Source organism: Ranitomeya imitator, chromosome 7 (assembly GCF_032444005.1).
Source record: "Ranitomeya imitator isolate aRanImi1 chromosome 7, aRanImi1.pri, whole genome shotgun sequence".
In the NCBI taxonomy this organism is placed as follows: Eukaryota; Metazoa; Chordata; class Amphibia; order Anura; family Dendrobatidae; genus Ranitomeya; species Ranitomeya imitator.
Genome location: NC_091288.1, coordinates 184,352,251 through 184,368,608, shown reverse-complemented (window position 1 = coordinate 184,368,608; position 16,358 = coordinate 184,352,251). Strand labels below are relative to the sequence as shown.

At 42.2% G+C, this 16,358-nt stretch overlaps 1 protein-coding gene and 1 long non-coding RNA gene across 2 annotated transcripts in view; one reads left to right on the top strand and one right to left on the bottom strand.

Annotated features, from left to right (window-relative positions):
- Positions 1-16,358, top strand: part of LOC138645804 (zinc finger protein 850-like) — an 88,303-nt gene that overhangs the window by 30,664 nt on the left and 41,281 nt on the right. Inside the window, exon 3 of the mRNA XM_069735317.1 lies at positions 5,953-6,657. Within this exon, the coding sequence (XP_069591418.1) occupies positions 5,953-6,657 (705 nt within the window). The remainder of the gene's footprint in view (positions 1-5,952; positions 6,658-16,358) is intronic.
- The window catches only part of LOC138645826 (uncharacterized), a 101,524-nt gene that overhangs the window by 81,943 nt on the left and 3,223 nt on the right, over positions 1-16,358 (bottom strand). The gene's annotated exons all lie outside the window — the stretch shown is intronic.

The following is a 16,358-nucleotide window of genomic DNA, read 5'->3' as shown; positions in this document are numbered from 1 at the left end:
GGAGAAGCCAGCGCAGCCTAAGGTTAAGACGCAATACATAAAGTGCAAATGCACATATTAATTTCTAACTGTATTTTCAAAATGAGACATTTAGCAAACAATTGATCAATTCTTTGACCCACCCCGCCTCTTCACGGCAATCTCATATTGGGGCAGTCCTACACTACGTTTTTTATATTCGCTGTGCCATAAAGGCCTCCTAAATGAACTAAAAGCAAGACCACATTAAAAGCATGCTGTACCTGGAGCATTACTGAGTCACCCCCATGGCGCCAGAGTGGGCAAGCGAGGATAAAGGTTGACCAGGTCCAGACAGACATTTCGGATCCAACCTCCACACTGCCCATCCAGAACCACAGATGAAGAGTGAGACAGGCTGAGGCACAGGCATAATTAAACAAAGCCTGAGGCAGGGCAGGGCTGCTGTGTGTGTGTACAGCAGCCTATCAATCACTGAGACACAGAAAGAATGGCGCACATAACCAGGCGCGGCGCACGGCAACAGTGGTGTTCAGCCACTTACCAATAACAGAGCAAAAAAGGGGAGAAGCCAGCGCAGCCTAAGGTTAAGACGCAATACATAAAGTGCAAATGCAATCTGTGGTTCTGGATGGGCAGTGTGGAGGTTGGATCTGAAATGTCTGTCTGGACCTGGTCAACCTTTATCCTCGCTTGCCTACTCTGGCGCCATGGGGGTGACTCAGTTAGGCTACGTTCAGATTAGCGTTTCCCGACGCTACGTCGGGAAACGCAGCGGCGACGCACGCGTCATGCGCCCCTATGTTTAACATGGGGGACGCATGCGTTTTTCTTGTTGCGTTTTCCGACATGTGCGTCGTTTTTGACGCTAGCGTCGGACGCAAGAAAATGCAACAAGTTGCATTTTTCTTGCGTCCGATTTTCGTCAAAAAACGACGCACGCGTCGCAAAACGCAGCGTTTTTGCGTGCGTTTGCATGCGTTTTTCGTGCGTCGTGCGTTGCGTCGCCGACGCAGCGGCGCGCAACGCTAATCTGAACGTAGCCTAATGCTCCAGGTACAGCATGCTTTTAATGTGGTCTTGCTTTTAGTTCATTTAGTAGGCCTTTATGGCACAGCGAATATAAAAAACGTAGTGTAGGACTGCCCCAATATGAGATTGCCGTGAAGAGGCGGGGTGGCTCAAAGAATTGATCAATTGTTTGCTAAATGTCTCATTTTGAAAATACAGTTAGAAATTAATATGTGCATTTGCACTTTATGTATTGCGTCTTAACCTTAGGCTGCGCTGGCTTCTCCCTTCTTTTGCTCTATTAAAAGAAACTGTTTTATGACAATTGTCTCAGTCACAGCCATTAGTAGATTATAAGAGAAAGGAGAGAATTGCCTGGGCTTATCCAGCTTTATATTTGCTCCATGGCCATGACTTCCTAATACACCACCTAGTAGTACTGACATCTGAGCATTTCCCTAGGTACAAGTAACACAATATGAGCAAGTTCTGCACTCTGTCACATGGAAGATGGGGTGCCAGTGGTCGATATGTAATGTTCACTGAAGAATAGATATGACTAGCTGAAGAGCCTGGCGTTGCCCGAGCACAGTAACTAACTGTGGTTAGTTATAACTAATTACAATGATTATATTGCACATAAAAACATTTTGCATCATATACTCAATATATACAGATTTGCTACACAAATTAACTAAACGATTACGCAAGCATTGATAGTATTTTATTTTCAACTCATTCAAGAGCCTTTTGGATAAACAACATTTTTGGTTTTTCCTTCCGGTGCAAAGATTAATAGATTTTTGGCAGTTCCAACTCTTGAACAGGCCACGTAAAGTTGCCCATGAGAAAAGCATGGAGATTGCAAATCGATCCCTACTACTTTCAAGGACTGTCCCTGAGCCTTGTTAATGGACATTGCAAATGCCAGTCCAACTGGAAACTGGAGGTGTTTAAAGTCTAAAGTCAATTCAGATGGAATCAGAGGAATTCTTGGAATGAAAAGGTCCTCTCCTTTGGCACATTCTGTTGCTGAGCTGTGTATCTAATCCTATCCTGTGTGATACTGTCTGCTGAGCTGTGTATCTAATTCTATCCTGTGTGCTACGGTCTGCTGAGCCATGTATCTAATCCTATCCTGTGTGACTCTGCTGAGCCATGTACCTAATCTTATCCTGTGCGAGTCTGCTGAGCCGTGTATCTAATTCTCTCCTGTGTGATACTGATTGCTGAGCCGTGTATCTAATCCTATCCTGTGTGATACTGATTGCTGAGCCGTTTATCTAATCATATCCTTTGTGATACTGGGCTCCGCCTGCGTCTGTGTCAGAGGGTGGTCTGTGTCAGCACGGTAATAAATTGTGTTTTATTTCCAGCTTTACAGAGGGACAATAAGGCTATGTGCACACGTTGCGGTTTTTACCGCGGAACCACGGCGATTTTGATGCTGCGGGTCCGCAGCAGTTTCCATTTCGTTTACAGTAAACATGTAAACCAATGGGAAACCGCTGTGCACATGCTGCGGGAAAAAACGCACAGAAACGCAGCGGTTTACAATCCGCAGCATGTCACTTCTTTGTGCAGAATCGCAGCGATTCTGCACACATAGAAATGCATTGACCCGCTTACTTCCCGCATGGGGCTGTGCCCACCATGCGGGAAGTAAGCGGATAATGTGCGGTTGCTACCCGGGGTGGAGGATAGGAGACTCTCCTCCAGGCCCTGGGAACCATATTTGTGGTAAAAAAAAGAATTAAAATAAAAAATAATGATATACTCACCTCCCAGCGCTGTACGCGGCCGTCCGGTCTCGGTTCCTATGCGAGCAGGACCTGCGGTGACGTCGCGGTCACATGACCGTGACGTCACGAAGGTCCTTCTCGCATAGCATCTTTGGAACCAGACCGCCGCCTGCAGCACCGAGGAGATCGGAACGTCAGAGGGTGAGTATAACCATTTTTTTTAATTTTAACATTACTATTGATGCTGCATATGCAGCATCAATAGTAAAACCGGTGCAGGAGTGAAACCCGCAGCGGAAACCGCAAGACAAACCGTGACAAATCTGCAGGGATAACCGCAGCGGTTTTGCCCTGCAGATATATCAAATCTGCTGCGGGAGAACCCGCAGAGGAGCGGCCTACGTGTGCACATAGCCTAACACCATAGAAATGATAAGAATAATAGGCCTCTGTTACCACAACTGTCTACAAGGAAAACTGTTGCTCATAGCAACCAATCACAGCTCAGCTTATAAACAGCTCTGGTGAAATGAAAGCTGCTTAGTGATTGGTTGCTATGTGGAGTGGGTGTGGCTGATAAACACAAACACACATGCTTAGTGATTGGTTGCCCACACACACACGCACTCATTAGATAGATGGATATAGATTTCCGCAGCACACACCACAGGATGCAATATGGAATCCAATTTTGCTTTATTATTCTAAAACAGTCCAGACCACAGACATAGACATGTAATTATAGATGTTAGTATAGACATTACTTGTACCTGAGTCTGCTGACCGCACTGTCTCTGAAATCTGCCATAGCCATGAGGGTCCGGCCAATCATTCATCTATTATCTATGGGGGGAGAGAACAAAGCTGCTCCCATATCATGAATCAGTGCTTGTTACAGGTCATTACCTGCCTGTGTAAATGAAGCCCTAAAGATAACATGTCAGCTACAAAAATGTGATTTACTTGCAGGTATATTGGTAATCTGTAGGTAAATAGTATTTAAAGCACGTTGGGCTGTTTTACTGGGAGAGCGGCTACCAGGAGAAATGGAAATATGTTCCTTGCAGCTACTCGCTTAACCCCTTACTGACATTGAGTGTAATGGTCCGCCGATGTCAGTATCCTTGACTATCTTTGATGTTGGTTCCAGCAGTGAGCCCACCTCTTTCCCGGGACATGTCGGCTGTTTTGAACAGCTGACGTGTGCGCGCAATATCTGCTGGTGGAATCGCGATTCATCTGCTTCTATTAACTAGTTAAATGCCGCTGTCAAACTCTTGACAGTGGCATTTAAATGGCGCTTCCTGCACTCGTGCCAGAAATACGCACATCGGTGACCCCCGTCACGTGATCAGGGGTTACCGGTTCATCAGCTTGACAACCAGAGGTCTCCTGGAGACCTCTTTGGTTGTCAGTGCTGGATTGCTGTGAGCGCCACTCAGTTATCGGCGCTCATAACAAGTCAGTAATTCAGCTACATAGAGGCGATCTGTTCATCGCCTCTATGTAGCTGAGTCGATCGGGTTGTGGCAGCTTGTAGCCTCCCATGGAGACTATTGAAGCATGCCAAAAGTAAAAAGAAAAATGTTTTTAAAAATATAAAAAAAAATGTTTTTAAAAAGTTCAAATCGCCCCATTCAATATAAAACAAAAAGAATCAAACATACACATATTTGGTATCACCGAATTCAGAATCGCCCGATCAATAAAAAAAAGAATTAACCTGATCACTAAACGGCGTAGCGAGAAAAAAATCTAAATGTCAGAATTACATTTTTTTTGGTCGCCACGACATTGCAATCAAATGGAATAACGGGCGATAAAAAGAATTTATTTGCACCAAAATGGTATCATTAAAAATGTCAGCTCGGCACGCAAAAAATAAGCCCTCACCCGACCCGAGATCACGAAAAATGGAGACGCTACGGGTATAGGAAAATGGCGCATTTTTTTTTTTTTAAACAAAGTTTGGATTTTTTTTTTTCACCGCTTAAATACTAAAGAACCTAGACATGTTTGGTGTCTGTGAACTCGTAATGACCTGGAGAATCATAATGGCAGGTCAGTTTTACCATTTAGTGAACCTAGTAAAAAAGCCAAACAAAAAAACAAGTGTGGGATTGCACTTTTTTTTTTGCAATTTCACCGCACTTGGCATTTTTTTCCCATTTTCTAGTACACGACATGGTAAAACCAATGGCGTTGTTCAAAAGTAAAACTCTTCCTCCAAAAAACAAGCACTCACACGGCCATATTGACGGAAAAAAAAAAAAGTCATGGCTCTGGGAAGAAGGGGAGTGAAAAATGAAAACGCAAAACTGAAAAAAGCTCTGGGGGTTAAAGTCACTGAGGTGGTGCATGGAGCTCTAACAGAGAGGTGACTGCTACAGCCCACTACTTCTCCTGAAGAATAAAATCGAGTGGCTGGAAGGAGAATATAATCTCATCAATAAGCAGTGATTGATGGTATAGGAAGGTGATTGGGGCTTACTAGCTTTCATTTTGATGAAGGAATGATGATTTGTTTCTTTATCTCATGGCTTTTTTATTATTGAAGAATATCCTCAATTTATACAAAGGGGATGATGTGCTGTCAATAACGATCATTTTTATTCTAAGATATAAAATATGCGACCAATGACAAATGTTTTATTATTTGATGTTTGTATTGGCCAATGATTGAGAATGAACATTAGCACAATTGATTATTTGTCAAATCATGTAAATTACACCTTTAGGCTGTGTGCACACATTGCTGATTTTTTGCGTTTTTTTCGTGATAAAAACGCTATAAAACCGCAAAAAAAAGCATACAATAAGCATCCCATCATTTAGAATGAATTCCGCATGTTTTGTGCACATGATGCGTTTTTTTCCGCGAAAAAAAAACGCATCGCGGTAAAAAACGCAGCATGTTCATTAATTTTGTGGGTTTTTTTTTTGTGGATTTCCCACTATAAAATGCATTGGGAAATGTCCGGAAAAAAAACACATCAAAAACACACCAAAAATGCATGCAGATTTCAGGTTTTTCTCAGGAATTTTCTGCAAGAAATCCTAAATGTGTGCACTAGCCTAAGTTAGTTAATAATAGAACTTTGCTACACACTTTGCAATTTCTATATATTTTTTTACTTAATGTTTTTTTATATTTAGTATTATAAATATAAGTATTGAGGTTTTTTTTACTCAAAAATCACATCAGTTATATTCTTGACAGATGGTTGTACCAGCAGCTCCAAGATCCCAAAAAGCATTGCACAAGACCCATATGAAGAACATGCCAACATCTCAAACATGGATCCTTTTAAAGTACACTGTCCTAACTCATCACAGACTGTTAAACAAAATAAATGTCACAGAAGAAGTGTGAGAAATAAAAATGCTCCCACAAGGAAGAATCCATTTTCATGTTCAGAATGTGGAAAATGTTTCACAGTAAAATCACGTCTTGTTAGACATGAGAGAATTCACACAGGAGAAAAGCCATTTTCATGTTCGGAATGTGGAAAATGGTTTGCCACAAAATCAAGTCTTGTTATACATGAGAGAATTCACACAGGAGAGAAGCCATTTTCATGTACAGAATGTGGAAAATGTTTTACAGAGAAATCAACTCTTCTTAATCATATGAGAATTCACACAGGAGAGAAGCCATTTTCATGTTCAGAATGTGGAAAATGTTTTACAGGGAAATCAACTCTTCTTAATCATATGAGAATTCACACAGGAGAGAAGCCATTTTCATGTTCAGAATGTGGAAAATGTTTTACTACGAAATCAACTCTTCTTAAACATATGAGAGTTCACACAGAAGAGAAGCCATTTTCATGTTCAGAATGTGGAAAATGTTTTAAAGAGAAATCAACTCTTCTTAAACATATGAGAGTTCACACAGGAGAGAGGCCATTTTCATGTTCAGAATGTGGAGAAAATTTTTTTTTGAAAAACAATCTTGTCACACATCAGAGAATTCACACAGGAGAGAAACCATTTTCATGCTCAGAATGTGGAAAATGTTTTACACGGAAATCAACTCTTGTTATACATGAGAATGCACACAGGAGATAAACTATTTGCATGTTCAGCTTGTTGGAAATGTTTTACTCTGAAATCACATCTTTTAACACATGAGAGAATTCACACAGGAGAGAAGCCATTTTCATGCTAAGAATGTGGAAAATGTTTTACACAGAAATCAACTCTTGTTACACATGAGTTCACACAGGAGAGTAGCCATTTTCATGTCCTGAATGTGGGATATTTTTTAATCTAAATGTCAACTTCTTAGACATCAGAGAACTCGCATTGGGAAGAATGCATTGTAATTCTTTAGTGACCAAACCTAATTTTTGAAATTTGACATGTCGCTTTTTGTAGTAATAATGATGGAATGTCTCAGGGCCGTGGCTATGTAAGCACTGAGAAGTTGCATCTGAGAGGAGCTCCAGCCATCCATACATTATCCTGCATCATACCTGACATCTGTGGCTCTGGTAAGCCTGTAAACTTCATCCTGGGGTGGATTTAGCCTGGCTCCAGAGGGGCTGTTTTGGTTCAGCCTCAGTTGGGCAGGGAGCTTCAAATCAACCACACAGAATACAGCTCTGGAGGTGTCAGCGACCATCTTGGGTCCACGCTCTAAGGCAGGGGTGTCAAACTGCATTCCTCGAGGGCAGCAAACAGGTCAGGTTTTAAGGATTTCCTTGCCTTGCACAGGTGATAATTTAATTACCTGCAGAGAATGATTCCAGCACCCTGTGCAATGCTAAAGGTGCCTTCACACTCAGCGACGCTGCAGCGATACCGACAACGATCCGGATCGCTTCAGCATCGCTGTTTGGTCGCTGGAGAGCTGTCACATAGACCGCTCTCCAGCGACCAACGATGCCGGTAACCAGGGTAAACATCGGGTTACTAAGCGCAGGGCCGCGCTTAGTAACCCGATGTTTACCCTGGTTACCATCGTAAAAGTAAAAAAAACAAACACTGTGCGCTGTGCTTTCCTGCACTCACTGTGAGCACAGCGGCCGGAAAGCAGAGCGGTTACGTCACTGCTGTGCTTTCCGGCTGGCCGGCGCTCACAGCCAGTGGAGGAAAGCACAGCGCCGGGGACAGACAGCGGAAGGTAAGTATGAAGTGTTTGGTTTTTTTTACTTTTACGATGGTAACCAGGGTAAACATCGGGTTACTAAGCGCGGCCCTGCGCTTAGTAACCCGATGTTTACCCTGGTTACCAGTGAAGACATCGCTGAATCGGCGTCACACGCCGATTCAGCGATGTCTACGGGAGATCCAGCGACGAAAGAAAGTTCTGGCCTTCTAGCTCCGACCAACGACATCACAGCAGGATCCTGATCGCTGCTGCCTGTCAAACTGAACGATATCGCTATCCAGGACGCTGCAACGTCACGATCGCTAGCGATATCGTTCAGTGTGAAGGTACCTTAAGGAAATCTTGAAAACACTCATGGTTTGAGGCCCTCGAGGAATGCAGTTTGACACCCCTGCTCTAAGGTACAGAGAGAGAGAGCAGTGAAAGTTTTCACAACCTACTGTGGGATATGAACTTTTTCAGATACAGCCTGGGAGCTGTGGTGCAGAGCCCTGAATAAGGGACCCACAGCCAGCGTTTCTCTGCTGGACACAGGAGCTAAGTAGGGATCTTGATTCAGTGAGGAGATTCTCTCACCCTCCTCCCAGAGATTAGTTCACTGGCAGTGGAAAACTTTGATTGTGACTCTCAGCAGGCACAGAGGTAAGCTGTATTAAGAGCCCTGTGATAAGGAACTGATAGCAAGCCTTATAAAGGCCCCTTCACATTTAGCGACGCTGCAGCGATACCGACAACGATCCGAATCGCTGCAGCGTCGCTGTTTGGTCGCTGGAGAGCTGTCACACAGACCGCTCTCCAGCGACCAACGATGCCGGTAACCAGGGTAAACATCGGGTAACTAAGCGCAGGGCCGCGCTTAGTAACCCGATGTTTACCCTGGTTACCATGCTAAAAGTAAAAAAAACCAAACACTAGATACTTACCTACAGCCATCTGTCCTCCAGCGCTGCGCTCTGCTTCTCTGCTCTCCTCCTGTACTGTCTGGGAGCCGGAAAGCAGAGCGGTGACGTCACCGCTCTGCTTTCCGGCTCACAGCCAGTACAGGAGGAGTGCAGAGCGCAGCGCTGGAGGACAGACAGCGGTAGGTAAGTATCTAGTGTTTGTTTTTTTTTTACTTTTAGCATGGTAACCAGGGTAAACATCGGGTTACTAAGCGCGGCCCTGCGCTTAGTTACCCGATGTTTACCCTGGTTACCAGTGAAGACATCGCTGGATCGGTGTCACACACGCCGATCCAGCGATGTCTCCAGGGAGTCCAGCGACGAAATAAAGTTCTGGACTTTATTCAGCGACCAACGATCTCCCAGCAGGGGCCTGATCGTTGGTCGCTGTCACAAATAACGATTTCATTAACGATATCGTTGCTACGTCACAAATAGCAACGATATCGTTAACAATATCGTTATGTGTGAAGGTACCTTAACTCTCTATCAAACAATAGACACAGGCCGAGTGTCACAGGTCCCACAGTTCATAAAAAACCCCCACAGGCATTGCAAATAAATGGACCAGGCTGTTAACAAGGAATATAGAATACCCCAAACAGTGAGCAAAGTCCTATATCGCCTAAGGCCTCTTTCACACTTCAGTCTTTTTGTTTCAGTAAAAATCTGTTGTTTTGTGAAAAAAACGGATCCAGCTAATTTGCCCGCTGGATCCGTCTTTTTCTCATTACGACGGATGGCCTCACGTTTCATCTGTGCTGCGCTAGATCTGTCGGAATTTGTTTTATCCGTCGTCTGGAGAGGACTGACAAAATAACGTTTTTTGTCTGCGTCGAAACGTCGGACAGCGACGGATCCAGTGCCATCCGTCGTTGGCTAGAATGGAAGCCTATGGGCGAAGGGTCCGTCGCTGTCCGTCAAATAACGGAATTCAGCGACGGATTCCGTTTTTTTACACTGAGCATGCTCCAAATCTGTATTTAGTAGCCAATTGGCCAGACAGCCCCAAATCTAAACCTGCCATGTGGCTCCATTACTCAATGTGCCAGCAAGAAGTATACAAGCAAGAAGCCTGCCAGCCAGCAAGAGGCCTGCCAGCCAACGGATCTTTTGAAGAAACGGTTGAAAAGACTGATGCAACAGATCTGGTTTTTCGACAGATCCGGTATACGGATCTGTCGAAAAACCGGATCCGTTTTTCACTATTTTTGACGTCTCCGTCACGACGACAGATTTTGACTGACGCCAGAAGACTAAAGTGTGAAAGAGGCCTAAGCCATTAACTGAACTCAATTTATTAAAAGAATGCTCACACCGCCTACAAAATGAGTCCTGGGAAGAGTTCAAATCTGGCAGAAAAGCTTAAAAAAATTGGCCAGGACTGAACAAGCTGACTCCCCCGAGCCTCAAGGGAATAACATACCTCAACAGCTAAAAATACAGACAAGAGCAGATCTCAAATAAGCGATAATGAGGGGAATGAAAATCAAGAGGATGAGACTGTGAAGCAAGTATCTGAACAGCTTCTACACGCTATCTCTAGCTGGAAAACATCCCTGTCAGGGAAGATTGAGGAGGTACATTCTGAAGTGGGGCTTCTCCGGCAAGATGTGCAGGCCCTGAGAGGCTGTATAACAGAGGCCGAAAATAGGTTGTGGAGCTTGGAGGACAGGGTGGATGGCCACTAAACTAACAAAAGTGTTAGGATTAGTGATGCGCAAATATACTTGTTGCTCACAGCCGCACCTCATTTTCAGTTATCGCCCCTCCACGCACCCTAGATGTTCTTAGATAGCAGAGCTCTAATGATAGGACAACCCAATATCACATACAGAAAAACATTCAGCGAGGTTGGACAGGACTCCCCTATTTTTGTGCGATTTCTGAGAAGTTGCCAAAATTGACAATTCCACTTTACAAGAAAAGATGATTCACGAAAAAAAAAGTGTAGAGCTCATGAAACATTGTGATTAGTGATGAGCGAGTATACTCGTTGCTCGGGTGGTCTCCGAATATTTGTTAGTGGTTGGACATTTAGTTTTCATCGCTACAGCTGAATGATTTACATCTGTTAGCCAGCTTGATTACATGTGGGGATTTCCTAGCAACCATGCAACCCCCACATGTACTCAGCCTGGCTAGTTGCTGTAAATCATTCAGCTGCGGCGATGAAAACTAAATCTCCGAACTCTAATAAATACTCGGAGGAGTAGCTCTAGAACACACTTGGGGACAAATTTTCAAGTTTGCGGTAGAAAGAGCATAGAATCCCGACCAGACCTCTCCCACCCGATGACCTCCACGTCCATTTCTTGCATGTATTCTAAATTGTAAGGACCGAGATACCACTCTACGCTTGGCGACACAAAAAATCCCCATCAAGCATGATAACTCCACAATCTCAATATTTCATGACTTCTCGGTGGACCTATGAAAACAACACGCCCAATTTCTGGATGTGAAACGCCCCCTCTGTGAAGAAGCTATATAGCGAAACGGTGCTCATCGGGCACAGGGTTTTGGTACAGTCCTCCTTCCACACTGCATATTACTTCAGCATCTAACGTCAGGTAAAGAGATGTTTCTAAGACCAGATTCTTTTTACAGCTTTAAGCTTTCAACAGCCACTGCTTATATTATCCATTCCATTCTTTGATTAGACATTTACAGCCCTCCAGTGGGCTGTCTGGAAATAGCCGAAACGGTTTAATTAGATATATATAGCGATCTACTATCCCTTTCAGCAGGCTGCTACTGTTCATAGATTATATATATATATATATATATATATATATATATATATATATATATATATAATTTACACTAGATGGTGGCCCGATTCTAACGCATCGGGTATTCTATATATATAATTTTCTTTTTTTTTTGAATAGCAAGGGTTTACTGAGATACATAGTGATTCATTATCCCACTTAGCAGGCTGCTACTGGTTTTATCTTAATATATATACTTTTCATTCCTGTTATGTGACTGTATTTATATTTTCTGAAAAGGGGTGCAAAAAAGGATATGACACTGTGGTCCACTCTATTTAACAGGCCCATATACTTTTTCAGGAAAACACTGTTTTAAATGTATATGTATGTTTTCCATCTGACTGTACCATTCCCTGATATCATTTGGAGATCCCTTTTCCATCTTTTCCCTGTCTTTTTAAACTATTTCAACCTTTGTTTCAATAAAGAATTATTTTATTCATTTACCTCTTAGTCGCTTCATACCTTTTTTGGTAGATAATGTGATATATTGACAATTTGAACTGCTTTTGTTGCCAATGTAAATAGGATTATGGGATTAATAGCTCAAAGGAAGGTCAGGTTTATAGGTTCTCTAATTAGCCAAACTGTTTTCAGCTGTGCTAACATACTTGCACAAGGGTTTTCAAGGGTATTCTAACCATCCATTAGCCTTCTTACACATTTAGGCTACGTTCACATTAGCGTTGTGCGGGGCTGCGTCGGGCGCAGCCGGGGCGATGCATGCGCCCCTATATTTAACATGGGGGGCGCATGGACATGCGTTGTCTTGCGTTTTGTGACGCATGCGTCTTTTTGGCGCAACAGAAAAAGCTGCATGATGCCGTTTTTTCTGCGCCAAAAATCATGAAAAAATGAACGCATGCGTCACAAAAAGCTGCGTTTTGCATGCGTTGTGCGTTGCGTCGCCGACGCAGCACCGCACAACGCAAATGTGAACGTAGCCTTAGCAAACAAAGTACTATAAGAACACTGGAGTGATGGTAGTGAATTACAAACCAGATGTTTGCAGCTACAATAGTCATTTACCACATTAACAATGTATAGAGTGTATTTCTGAATCATTTAATGTTAGCTTCATTGGAAAAAACTGCTTTTCTTTCAAAAATAAGGAAATTTCTAAGTGACCCTAAACTTTTGAACGGTAGTGTACTCTCTACAATAACAATTATGGGCATTACCATAGCAGACCGAACTGATACTATTGGCCTATACGAGGACGATATGGTAATATTTATGGACAAGGTTGAATAAACTTTACCACAGTTCATATCCATTATAGACACATTTAACAAATATTCTGGACTCTACATAAATTGGGATAAATCGGCACTAATGCCTCCAACATTCAGCAGGGGTCCATTTGAAGCGGCTATCTCCGCTCCCAACTGTATCTCAACTTAAATACCTGGATATTATTATACAGAAAGATAGAGCAGAAATGAGTTCTAACATCTCCCCTCTGCTTGACCACGCTAAACTTAAATTCACACAATGGAGCAAATTACCACTTTCACTTACTGGAAGGATAAATCCAGTTAAATGATTCTACTCCTTAATTTAGCTATATATTTCAGCATAGTGGGGTACCCAGTCCTAAGTTCTTTTCAACTCTTAGCTCATTAATCACTGGACTCAGAGAATCACTTGGCACAAGCAGCAGGGACGAACTGTTTATTGGGATTTCTGGATACATAAACCAAACGTTCCTAGAATGTTACCTCTTAAGCTTGCCCGCACAATCTGGAGACAAGCTAAAAAAGTAGGTGATTTCACTGATGTTGTGGCAGAAATGCCACTCTGGCACAACACATACCTCCCTTCTCTACAAGAACATCCCTCCTCTGCTTTCTGGAGCTCCAGAAATGTAGTGAAAGTAAAAGACTTATATAATCAAAACATTCTAATGTCTTTTGAACAGATACAGAATCAGTACGCAGTCCCAAGAGCTCAATTCTTCAGGTACCTACAACTTGGGTCAGCGATCCAATCCCACATAGGTAAAGGCACACATATCTTCTCTCCCACTGATCGGCATTCTTAAATCACAGGGACCACAAGGTCTTATCTCCACTCTATACACCTATCTATTGTCAGCAAACATGGACTCTACCCCTTTGGCGGTTAAGGCAAAATTGCAACCCTTGATTCCTAACATTCAGGAGGAGGACTGGGAGGAGATGCTGCAGTCCTCAAATCAAGGTTTCCCCATCAGCTAACAAATAAATGACCCAATTATATATAATCCATCAAGCATATCTTACACCAGCTAAATTAGATAAAATGGGCCGTTCTCACACCTCAGAATGTCCGAGGTGTCATGAGTTGGAGGCCGACTTCATACACATGATGTGGATGTGTCCAGTAATATATACATTCTGGTAGGAGGTTACCACCTTCTTGTCATCCCTAATAGCAATACCAATTCTACTGGATCCCTTGGTGTGCCTGTTTGGGGTTGTGGAAGAAGATAATTGGGACCATTTATATTAAAATATTTCTCCAAGAGATTCTATTTTTGGCCAGGAAATTAATTGCTCTGAGATGGATGGGTAGTTCACACCCAACACTGAGATCAAGTTTCAAGGTCGACGTTATATGCGATCCAATAAATGTATCCTGAGATACCAAGGTAGAATGTGTGGTTAGATGTATGTGAAATATATAACCACAGTGTAACATTGCTGGACTGTTTATGACCAGACATGGGAATGAGCGCTACTGATTCATACAATGTTGCTTTTAATTTTATAAACCAGTGTAATAACAAAGTGTTCTCCTGTTTATGGACATGGAAATGTGTTTGTTCTTATGTATATTTTTCACTTAAAGTAAGAAAAAATTATGGAAAGTCTCATATACCAGTTATTCTGGAAATATTTTTTTCCATATATATCGTTCTTTATTTTGGTAATAAATGTAAGTAAAAATATGCAATATTCCAGCTTTGAATGTTTATACCTGTAAACCGTATATTTATATTACATAAAAAAATTTACAGAAACATTTACTTTGTCTTCGATGTCAGTAATTTTTCAAACATCCTTTTATTTTGTTTGAAGGGTTAAAAGTTTAGTAGTTTAATAATTTTTCATTATTTTAAGGCAATGTGCAGAGTTCAATTTTTTTTAGGGACCTATTCAGTTTTGAAGTGACTTTGAGGGACCAATATATTGGGGATTCCTCTTAAAGTGATGCTATTTTAACCGTTTCACCCACATGACTGTTTTCGCCTTCCTGACCAGAACAATTTTTTTTCAGTTCTGACCAGTGTCACTTTATGAGGTAATAATGGAATGCTTCAATGGATCCCACTGATTCTGAGACATACTGACATACAGTGGGGAACATAAGTATTTGATACACTGCTGATCTTTCAAGTTTTCCCTCATACAAAGAATGGAGAGGTCTGTAATTATCGTAGGTAAACTTCAACTGTGAGAGACAGATTCTAAAAATAAAAACCAGAAAATGACATTGAATGATTTTTAAATATTTAAATTGCATTTTATTGCATAAAATAAGCGTTTGATCACCTACCTGCCAGCCTGTCTCTCACAGATCTGTTCACTTTTCTTTAAGAATCCCTCTTACTCTGCACTCATTACCTTATTATTGATTAATTGTAAAGTGCAGCGGAATATGTTGGCGCCATATAAATAAAGATTTTTGTCTACTTTACATCAGCACAATTTTTGAAACTTTTTTTTTTTTGTTAGGAAGTTAGATGGGTTAAAAGTTGACCAGCGATTTTCTAATTTTTACAATAAATTTTACAAAACCTTTTTTTATGGACCACATCACCTTTGAAGTGACTTTGAGGAGTATATATGACAGAAACTACTCAAAAGTGACACCATTCTAAAAACTGAACTCCTCAATGTGCTCAAAACCACATTCAAGTCGTTTATTAACCTTTCAGGACCTACACAGGAATTAATGGAATGTGGAAGTAAAAAATGAACATTTTAAAATTTTTCACAAAAATGTTACTTTAGACCCAAATGTTATTTTCACAAGGGTAAAGGTACCTTCACACTGAGCAACTTTAGAACGAGAACGACAACGATCCGTGACGTTGCAGCGTCCTGGATAGCGATCTCGTTGTGTTTGACACGCAGCAGCGATCAGGATCCCGCTGTGCCATCGCTGGTCGGAGCTAGAAGTCCGGAACTTTATTTCGTTGTCAGGTCGGCGTGATTCGTCATGTTTGACAGCAAAAGCAACGATGCCTGCAATGTTTTTTCATGGAGCTAACAACCAGCGAGAACGATAAGTACGTCACTGGATTGCTCCTGCATCGTTCTGCTGTTGCCGTGTTTGACGTCTCCTAGCGACCTAAACAGCGACGCTGCAGCGATCTGCTCGTTGTCTATATCGCTGCAGCGTCGCTTAGTGTAACGGTACCTTAACAGTGAAACAATGCACTCCAAAATGTGTTGTACAATTTCTCCTGAGCACGCCTAGACCCCATATGTGATTGAATAGTACTGTTTGGGTGCATGGCAGGGCTCGCAAGGGAAGCAGCGCTATTTGTCTTTTTGAACAGCAGTGTTTCCTGTGTGATATACTGTATATACAGCAGTCCCTCCGTCTCCTATGTGATGTATATATAGCTGTCTCAGCATCCTCTATGTCAGGGGTGTCAAACTGCATTCCTCGAGGGCCGCAAACCATGCGTGTTTTCAAGATTTCCTTAGCTTTGCACAAGGTGCTGTAATCATTATGTGTGTAGGTGATTAAATTATCACCTGTGCAGTACAAGGAAATCCTGAAACCATGACCTGTTTGC